The sequence below is a fragment of the Augochlora pura genome, chromosome 8, assembly GCF_028453695.1.
Source record: "Augochlora pura isolate Apur16 chromosome 8, APUR_v2.2.1, whole genome shotgun sequence".
Lineage (NCBI taxonomy): Eukaryota > Metazoa > Arthropoda > Insecta > Hymenoptera > Halictidae > Augochlora > Augochlora pura.
This window is the reverse complement of record NC_135779.1, coordinates 1,823,199-1,832,899: the sequence shown is the minus strand read 5'-3', so window position 1 is coordinate 1,832,899 and position 9,701 is coordinate 1,823,199. Positions and strand designations below refer to the sequence as shown.

Here is a 9,701-nt window from a genome sequence, read left to right as displayed (position 1 = left end):
TTCTTCTCTTTTCCCTCTTTGGTTCTCGGATCGGTAATACGCGGTCTCGGTGTCTCTCTGCTTCGCTTCGGTTTCCGCGATCGCCGGGGACTCGCGGGAATACCCGTGTTCAGAAAAAAGAAAAAAATCGAAGGCGTCCCTTTGTTCGTGGCCTTGCGTCTCTGGTTCGCCGCCTCCCCCCTTTCCCCCCCGCTGGGTACAGAGCTTCTCTACTCGATCGATATTATTGGTGACTGTCCCCTCCTTTCGTCGTCGACGAGAGTTCTAGAAACACTCGGCCCTAAAAGAGGCTTTTCAGCGTCAGCGTGCACGGAGGATCCAGGCGTATTCGCTTCGTGGGGGGTGGTGATTTTACGTGATCGGTGGCGAATGACGATGATGATTGTGTCGATTTCTGGTCATGTTGTGGCTGAGTATAACGGTGTGTGTACTTGGAAGGCTCGCGCTTCGCCGTCGCCGCGGCTCGCTTAGTACGGCGTGAACCTGTTGTAGCTGCCCCTGTACACTGTCGCCTGCGAACACCGGAAACCACGGTTACGTCACGTGTCATGGACGCGTTTTTCTCCAAACAAATTTTAACCTCTTAGACACGGCTGGATTTTGCGCGAACGAAATTTCTCGCAACTAAATTACCATTTTTTTAAATATATATTTCTATTAATTTAGCTGTATATTAGGTTAAAATAAGTATAAATAATGCTAAGAGGTTAAAATAATAATAATTATTTCATTTCAATTCGAATAATTTTACATCCAGCAAAGATTCTACGATTCCAAGAAATTTTCATTCAATGAAACTGTTTAAATAGTCGAGGAAAAGTTTACCCCATAGCCGGCCACTGGTCCAATACCATGTCCAAGGTAAGGGTCGGCGTACTCGCGTCCGTAACTGTAAAATGAAGGCGACATAGTATTAAAATCAGTTCGTTGCATCGTTTAAACGTTAAAAGGTGTTACGATACGAGGAGAACGTTTGAGGATGGATGAGAGAGGAGATACAAACGCAGGAGGCGGGTCTCTAAGGATTATCGTCGGGCTTGTCGGTGGTGCTTTTGGGAGGTGTATCGTGTCGGACCTCAGCATCGGAGAATCTCCGACTTCTCAGAGCTCGTCCTTGACGCCGTGGTCGTCTGTAAGGACAATCGTGCTTGTGTACATTGTTCTCGGTGTGGTATCTGTAGGAAGATGCGTCGCACGGACCGCACTGGACAGTTTTAACGGAAGAGGAAGAGAAGTTTGGACGAGAAGGGGGGTGGTCCGGGTTACAGTGGCTGAGTTTTCAAAAAAGGAACCCCTACGCTCTACACTCGACACTCTACGGTGCAGAGCGTAACGGTCTCGAGAGAATCAATTTATTCGATTAGCCGAACGCGCTCGTTCGCCGATCGGGGAAACGCATCCCCCGACCGCAGACTGATCCCTCGATCACGGGCACTCGAGCTCGAGCGGCCAGACAAGGGCTAAAGAGCGGCGTGGTCACGGGTCGAAATTAAACGGAGGCGATGGGAGGTGATGGGATTCGACGGGGGTGGCCGTTAGGGAGGCGAGACGGGCGTTCCAATGCATTCTTGACCAAAGCACCGTCAACAAGTGGAAAGTTGGCGGATGTCTGGGCTCGTGAATGTGTTAATACGTGTCGGGGGGGCGTCGAGGGTGGCTCCGGGACCGTGAAGGGGTTGAAACGACGAATGGGAGTCGGGGGTTCGGCTGGCAAACATCGTCGTAGGCCACACTGGCTCTCGGGTGCTGCCAGTGTGCCAGTGTGCCAGTGTGCAAACGTGTGGAAGCGTGCAAGTGGTAAAACTGTATGTGCGTGTGTGTGTGTGTGTGTGTGTGTGTGTGTTCGCTTACCCCGCGACTGCGGCATATCCTGCGACCGGTTGTGCCGCAGCTGCAGCTGCGCCGTATGCGCGCGCAGCCACTGCCGTGTAGGTCGCTGCAGCTGCGTAGGTGGCCTGCTGCGCCGTCGAGAGGGGCGTCTTCAGCAACGGTGACGCTGCAGCTGCTGCTGCCGCGGCCTGAAACAAGAACCATGACCCGCCATGCAAGGCTCAAGCAAGCTCCAAGACCGGAAGAAGGTGTCCTAGCGGAGAAACGGCACTAACGCGTCCCCTAGGGCTCGGCAAGGTCGACGCGAGGTAGCTGCGAGCTCTAGGCGAGAGACCCCGGTCCCTGCTCTATGGGGTGCCATCAGCAATCGAGACATGGATCGCGAGAAGAGCTTAGATCTTCCAGAAATTGACAATAACAATTCAAAGGGTGGAGGAACTTTTCACCCTAAGCGTTGCTCGCTGAAGCACCCCCACTGAAAGCCTATGCTCTATGAGCAATTAGATGAACCTTCGAATCCTTTACTCGCAGCAGACTCAGCAAGGACCTTCCCGAGCGCCTTCTCGCGTCGTCGACGAATCAGCGATCCTCTACAGAAACATCCCATCTGTACCATGATCGCTGTTTCGTCGACGCGCGACGCAGTCAAATAATTCGAGCACTGTTCTAAAAATGTGTGATTCTCGAAGCTACGGCTTTCTGTCGGTCAAAGCTTCAGGAGGAATGGCTTATGTACAGGGAGCGACGCGGAAAATGATCGGGCGCGCTGTTTGCCCAGCGGAATCGATTCGACGGGATACGTCGACGACACCCTGCGACGCGGCGCGGCGCGGCGGCGTTTTTCACGCGGGCCGTCAACAGCAGCCGCGCTTCTATATCCGCGTAGGAAAGATCGTAATGGGATGCGCCGAAAAAACTCGCTCGATCGACTTTGTCGTCGACGATTCGAGAGCTGCTCGAAACGCGACAGAGAGGGATGGAACGTTTCATCCCTCGCGGGACAACAGTGTCGGCTTCGCGAAATAACATCGCGAAAAGCATCGCGATGTTCGCGATGGTTCCCTGGAGGCGGAGGACGCCGTTGAACGCGGCTTCGTAGAGGTATACGTCGCATTGTTTGCTCGGAGAACGCGGAACTTTGATGGTGAAAATGGGTTTCGTCATGCTTCGACGCGACAGTCGAAGATTCGCAATTTATTGCGGAATGATATAAACGTTCGTAAGCGTACGTTCTTGAGATATAGCGGTGGCGATTGTGTGATATGGTAGCGGTACCTATCAAGGTAGCATCCAGGATGGCGCGAAGTGCAAAGGTTTAAAGGGAGAAGATCGTATTCTCTCGCGATCCTAACATTCGAAGGGTAGAACTTTAAATCATTTAATCGGCAAAATGGTCGCGGAAATTGTCTCACAGGTAGATAAGCGGTTCCACAAGAGCCTTCGAAAAATCGTTCCGGAAGAGCCGGTACTTGGGCGTTTCTGGCCAGCTTCGGCCACTCGACGATTACCGTTTGACCTATCGAAGCAGCCGTTGCGAGAGAAAAAGAGAGGTAGAGAGAGAGAGAGAGTACTCGCGCCGCAGCGGAATTAAATCCCGCCCTTGCTTTGGTCCCGTTTTACGAGACGGTTTCTCGTCCCGGGACGGTAATCCCGAAATTACATTACTCTCGACGACGGCCAAAGAAAGCCAGAGCTTTCCCTATTCTCTACATCTTACTCCTTGGATCAGATATCATCCCCCAGTTGTTCGTTCCGCGAGATCGTCGTCGTTGACGAAAACTGCGATCCGGTTCTTGCGTGGCCAGCAGATTAGAATATTTTAATTGGACGCTGGTAAGAGACCGCTATCCCGGTCGAACGACGTGTAGCGCGCCCTCTATACGGGACGTTTTAATTAAACTCTTCGGTATAACGAGGCCGGGCATGGCCGACGAAAGGATGCGTGGAGGCCGCGAACGCGAAACCGAACCGGCCTGAGAATATTTTAATTGGGAATAGGAAGTCGCCGTCGAGAACCGACGATAAATAGAATTCCGTCGCGAGCCTCTAATTAAATCGGTTTTGCTAAGTTGCCGCCTTCGCCCCCGGGGTCAGTAATGGCCCCGGCGAATGCATTACCGGGCGCCGGACGCTACGCGTCGTCTTCGAGGAGCAACGGACTCCGGGTCCGGAACAAATGCGCATTTCTCACGGGCTCGCGGTGATTAATGACACGTTCGCGGGGGACACGGGTTTCTTTCGCAGACGCGGCCGCGGTGTATTAAGCGGCATTGTCATAAATCACGCGACTACTCGCGCTTAACCCGGGCCGCTGAGAAATCGGCCGCCGAAAATAATTCCGGCAACTGTTTCGCCGAGTAAATTGGTCTTTGGGAACTCGATTTGTTATCTTAGATTTTGGATATTTAACACGTTCGTCGCTGCGTCATCCATGACTGGGTGACAGGCAAGATTTAATGGGTGCCCCATCACCCAGATAGGGGTGATATTCTTCTTCTTTAAATTGAATAGAATTTTATCTATTTTATTTCTTTAATTTCTATAAAAATCCCAGCTCAGGCTTTCAATAAAATAAGCTCCGGCAAATGTAAAATATAAGAAAGAAAAATATTAAAAATTCACATTATACAATTCATTTATATTCAGTATATAAAATATATAAAAAATATATTGTTATTCTACGCGTTCCGATTATCTTATTTAGGCCAGTAAGAATCGTCGACGAACGCGTCGAAGCCGCGTTGCCCCGCAAATCCGGAACCGCGGCTCGAGGGGTAGTCTCTCCTAACCTAACTCCCGATAATAATTCGCGACGGCGCGCCGCCCCAACTGTCGCGAAAGTAACGACGGGGGCGAGGGTGGATGGGCGAAAACACCGGGGTCCGACGGCGCCAGAAAGTTTGCCCCGCGACGTGTTGTTGTTCCAGGGGCCGCGATCGGGGGGCGAAGTCGGCAAAGAAATCGCGAGAAAAACCGGGGGGGTTGGAGAGAGTTTTCTGGGTCGCGTGCTGGCTGAGATCTCCGAAACGGGGGACTCGCGATTCTCGCCGGATATTTCGCGGGTGAGAATCTGGGTCAAGCGAGTCTAGAGCCAGGCCGTGTTTGGCTCCGCGAGGAAATTATTTAACCTTTTCCTCGGGACCCTCGCCGGATCTCATATCGCCCGTTCTTCGGAGCTTTTGTGCCGCGAGATTCTTTCTCGGTGTAAAACGCGCGCGACAAATAATCGAGGCTCTCTAGATAAAATCGAAAAGCTGGAATTAATTCCGAAACGTTTTTGATTAAATTGAAATCTTGTGGGATTAACAGTATTTAGCTGGTACTTTAGAGAAACGAGAATTTAATAAGTCGCCTATGTGCAGCTGTTCCTCAATTCACGCGAATTTCTGTTCCATGGATTTGATTTACGCGAATGGAATTAGGGTAAATTGAATTCTAAATTAAATTTTCTCTTTTTAGATGCGGCACTGATTTTTATAAAATATGTGAGTATAGTTTTCGTATTAATATCGAGTTAAATATTTTTAAAAGTTAGCGTAACGTTATTCTAGATTTTATCTCTGTTTTAGTTTCTAATTGCAGGAAATTACGGCAGAAAGCATATTATTTGAAGAACTAGTTTAACAAAAGGTTCGCTGTTAAGTTAATATTAACACGAAAAGTACGCTTTTCATAATGTAACCTTACAAACATTGTCTCTTTTGATCAAGCAAATTCTCGCGTAAAAAGGTGCCGCGCAAATAGAGAGAGGGTCAATAATTCCTTTTTATCTCGCGAGAATAAATTCGAATCGAAATTTCGCATCATTGAAACCTAAAATAATCGAAAACGAATCTGCGGATAAAGAGCAGTGGGATTTCTATTTCTTAGCGCCAAGAGCTCGAACGCCTGGAAGAAGAAGACCCTTCGAAAGAAGCTCGAAAACCCTTCGAAAGAAGCTCGAAAACCCTTCGAAGCGGCTTTGAACAGCCGAAAAGAACAAAGCGGGATCGCGCCATCAAATATTGGCGAGGGAAATTGCGGAGTTAAATGTTAAATATCTATAAAAGCCGCGGTGTAATCCGTGGCGGATTAAATATTAAGAGCACTCGTTACCCGCGTTCTTCCGGAATTCCGCGAGGACTATCGTCGTGTCCATCCTACATTAGGTTCACCCATAAATAACTACCTTACTCATCCTTCGCCGGCCCGCTCTTTGCCAAGATAATTTATTACCGGCGCTGATCTTCCGCTCTTGATTTATTTCTAACCAACTACTTGCGCGATTTCATTTATTTATCGGTATTAATTGGACGCAACTCTTTGAGAAAATATCGTTGTTCGCGACGATTGGAGACATCGATCGGTTATTTTTATAATAAAAGTTTTCTTTGCAGATATGATGATTTGAGAAATTAAATATCTAGGATTTAGAGAACAAACGCATCAATTTTTCGTCCATCAGATAAACAAATGGAGGAATTTTGTAAACTTTTGAAAACGTCGAGGGGTGGAGAATCGCGTTCGAAGAAAATAATTAATATAAAAAGAATTAAAACGATTAAAGCAGTGAAAAGAATTAAAATAATTAAATTAAGCTGGAGAAAGTACAACAATTGCAAGATTAATATATTTTCCGACTCGTCCGTATTTTCCCTCACGTTTCGCCGGAGTCCGACGATCACGATTCCCCGACAGCGAAGGGCCACGCGATCCTTGGGTAACCGCCCGTCCTTGGCATTCGCAGCATGTGCAACCCCCGTCCAAGGGGTTGGATATTTTTAAAGCAACCGGCGCGTGGGCCCCGATAAAATAAATATTAAGCAACCGAATTCATCGGTGCTTGGAATACGCGACGACTCCGGATACGCGGGGCCGTCGCCATTTTAAATCGAGTTGTAGACTTCGTCCGCGAGACTTTTAAAATATATAAAATATATAAAATAATATAAAAGATATATAAAATATACAAAATAGATATATAAAAATATATACGACTTCAGAAGAATTATAGATCGCCGTTTGATTTTATACTTATCGAAATCCCTTCACTAATAAATTGTATTTCGGTGATATTCGCGATATTCGCGTCGTACAATTTTTATAACGACCGACGAATAAATTGTACACTACAAGATTTATCGCGAAAATTCCTGCTCGGAGGATACGTGTCCCGCAGGAGAGCCCTTCGAGAAGAAACCCTCCTTAAACTTCGAATAAAAATATGCGCATAAATTGTCCGACCGCGGCGGCGGCCATTTTTCCTGCCGGCGCTTTATCTTCGCCTTACTCCTCTCGTTTGGAACTTATTGTTGAAACGGATAATTAAAACTCCCGCGAAGCCTGGACGAGTGCGATCCATTTTCGGGGAATATCCGTTAAAAGCATCGCCTATCGTAACAGAATCGCTGTTTTCATTCCGCGAGAGCGGAAAATTGGAGAATTTTCCGAAGAAATATCGAAACGCGGAGCACAAATGTATCACCGCGAAAGTACCGCGGAGGTTACGTCGGCGCTCGTAGGCGCACGATTGTTCTTGCAAATTAAATTAAACACGAACGTTCGATTGTATCTGCGTTATATCCTTTGTTCGATATTTTCCCGGTTCTGTTAATAATTCCGCGATATTATCGTACAGGAGAGCGTCTTCGAGCTATTTTCGTTTCGGAACCAAATGTCTGCCGATCTTTTGTTACTTCGTAGATATGTACGCTGTAATTAATTGCCTCATTCGATACTGTTATTTCGTGCGTTGACTAAGGCTATTTATCCACAAAAATCTATTAAGAAATTAACAAATGTACAACGTGTAAAATATCGCGTCTAAAAGGCGACGCTTCGCGAATAATCAGCCAAACTATCTTATTTATCAATTTTCCCTCTACCAAACATAGCCTCCAAATTGGACGATCTTCCCCATAGATCATTGGATCATTTCATCGTCTCGCAACAGGAAAATTTTTAAAATCCAGCCACCTTCTTTTGTCCCGTTCCAAGCAATCGAGGTAGGACGACGACGTGCTCCGATCGACACTCGATCCCGTCTCTATTACCGATCGGCGAAGGAAAATTCAGGTCCAGCGTCACGAACGAGAGAGTCGCGGAGAGAGAGAGAGACGGGTCGTTAACGAGGAACGTCGAAGACGAGCGCCCGCGGCGAAATACTCCCCCGGAATGAAGCTGTCGGACACGCGAAATGACGCGACGTTGATTTATGAAAGGTTCACGGGGGTGGCGGCGTCGGCCGCGAGCTCGTAAATCCTCCGGGCGAGCAGGAAGATCCCCGGCGCGGCGGGTCCGGTCGCGGCGCAAGCCGGGCGGGGCCGGAAGTTGGCCGGAAGGTGGCCAAAACGCCGCCTCGGCGGAAATTAACCGCGAAAATTCCGCGGTCGCGATGCGACGCACGTGCCGGCACCGTAAATTTACGAGGCGGGGATTGCACCCTCCTGTGGTCCGGGAATCGCGTTCCTCGCCCTCCCCCTCCTATTCCACACGGTCCGCGATTTTCCCAGCGCACCCTTGGAACCGCGTTTTTCGATTAACCTCGCGCGGCAAGCGGCTCTCGGCCGGCCCGGCACATATTTTTGCAGGTATTTGCTGGCACTTGGCAAATCGATTAACTCCCCCTGGACGTGTATGGTTTTAGGGGTTGTTTCTGTAGAAGCTGGGGCGCCTCTTGGATCGGTCGAATTATATTGCAGTTCTATATAGAATTTAACCCTTTGATCTATTATGTCAGACTGACACTGAACGTACCATCGTCGGTCGATTGATCACTCTTTCATTTATAAAGGATCTTTCTTAAGAACATATTGAATGAAATTCTTCGAGCATGTATTTTAATAAAAATAGCGAGAGCTTTAAATAAACGTCTTTTAATGATTATAAAGCGACATAAGTTACTTTCAAGGTACGTTAAGGTAACTGTTAGATTCTACCCTTCTCCTATGAATATTTAAACACCGAAGGATTGTTGTACGATAAATAAAAATTTCCTGTCCGGTGTAGGAATCTAACAGACAAGGACTAGTCAACATGGCTATGAAATAAACTGTAGTAGAACACGGGTTAAAGAGCCCGTTTCACCTAAGCTTCTTGCGGAAGGGTTGTTTCCGGCGAACGTCGCGCCGCGTCGCGGAATCCGTGTCGCGTTCGCCCGCGAAAAAATTGAGAGCGCGGCGCGAGACGCAACCAACCGTCGTGCCAAGTTTCGTTTCAATAGCGCCGCCGGTTTCGCCGGCAAAAAATTCTCGAAGAACAATTACGTTTCAGCTGTCCCGCGCGATGCAGCTCTGCATTTTCTTGCCGCGGTTTGCAACAATGTCTAAGGGACAGTATTATTCTCGGTGGAATTTTGTATCTTCCTTCTGAAGCATCGTCGAAAGAACCGTACGATTGGACGACGTCTCGATCCTCGGCTGACTTCGATGAAACGAGACGCAACACTTATGTGTCTCGTCGCGTTCGAGCCTGACGAAGATCACCGAGCTCGAGTCGGCCTTTTTAGCTACCTATTTAAACGTGCATGTATATGTACATGACGCGTGAGTTCAACGGAGTCTAAAGGGTGGAGAGAGAGAGAGAGAGAGAAAGAGAGAGAGAAAGAGAGAGAGTTTCTAAGGTGATGGCAGTCGATGCTCGAAGCAACCGCGGCATCCGCAAACATCGAAAACCTTCTCGCTAAGATCATGCTTCGGGGGTGGGGGGTCCGGGACGGAACTTTGTATCGGCCGAACTCTCGTTCTACCAAGCGTCTACGGTTTCAACACGTTCGCTACAACAATCGTCTGCTGGATCTCCGAAAATTCTGTCCCTTCGATCGGAAGGGGATGACGAGGGGGTGGTTCGACAGACCGCGGGGCATCGATGTCGCGATGAAATTCGCTCGGCCG

General features: G+C 48.4%; 1 protein-coding gene across 1 annotated transcript in view; it reads right to left on the bottom strand.

The window, feature by feature from the left end:
* Nucleotides 1-6: 6 nt before the first annotated feature.
* LOC144474452 (RNA binding protein fox-1 homolog 2) overlaps nucleotides 7-9,701 on the bottom strand; it is a 164,208-nt gene continuing 154,513 nt past the window's right edge. Inside the window, exons 10-12 of the mRNA XM_078189297.1 lie at nucleotides 1,852-2,018; nucleotides 826-889; nucleotides 7-512 (exon numbers count right to left, since the gene is read on the bottom strand). Of these exons, the coding sequence (XP_078045423.1) occupies nucleotides 468-512; nucleotides 826-889; nucleotides 1,852-2,018 (276 nt within the window). The 3' untranslated portion in view covers nucleotides 7-467. The remainder of the gene's footprint in view (nucleotides 513-825; nucleotides 890-1,851; nucleotides 2,019-9,701) is intronic.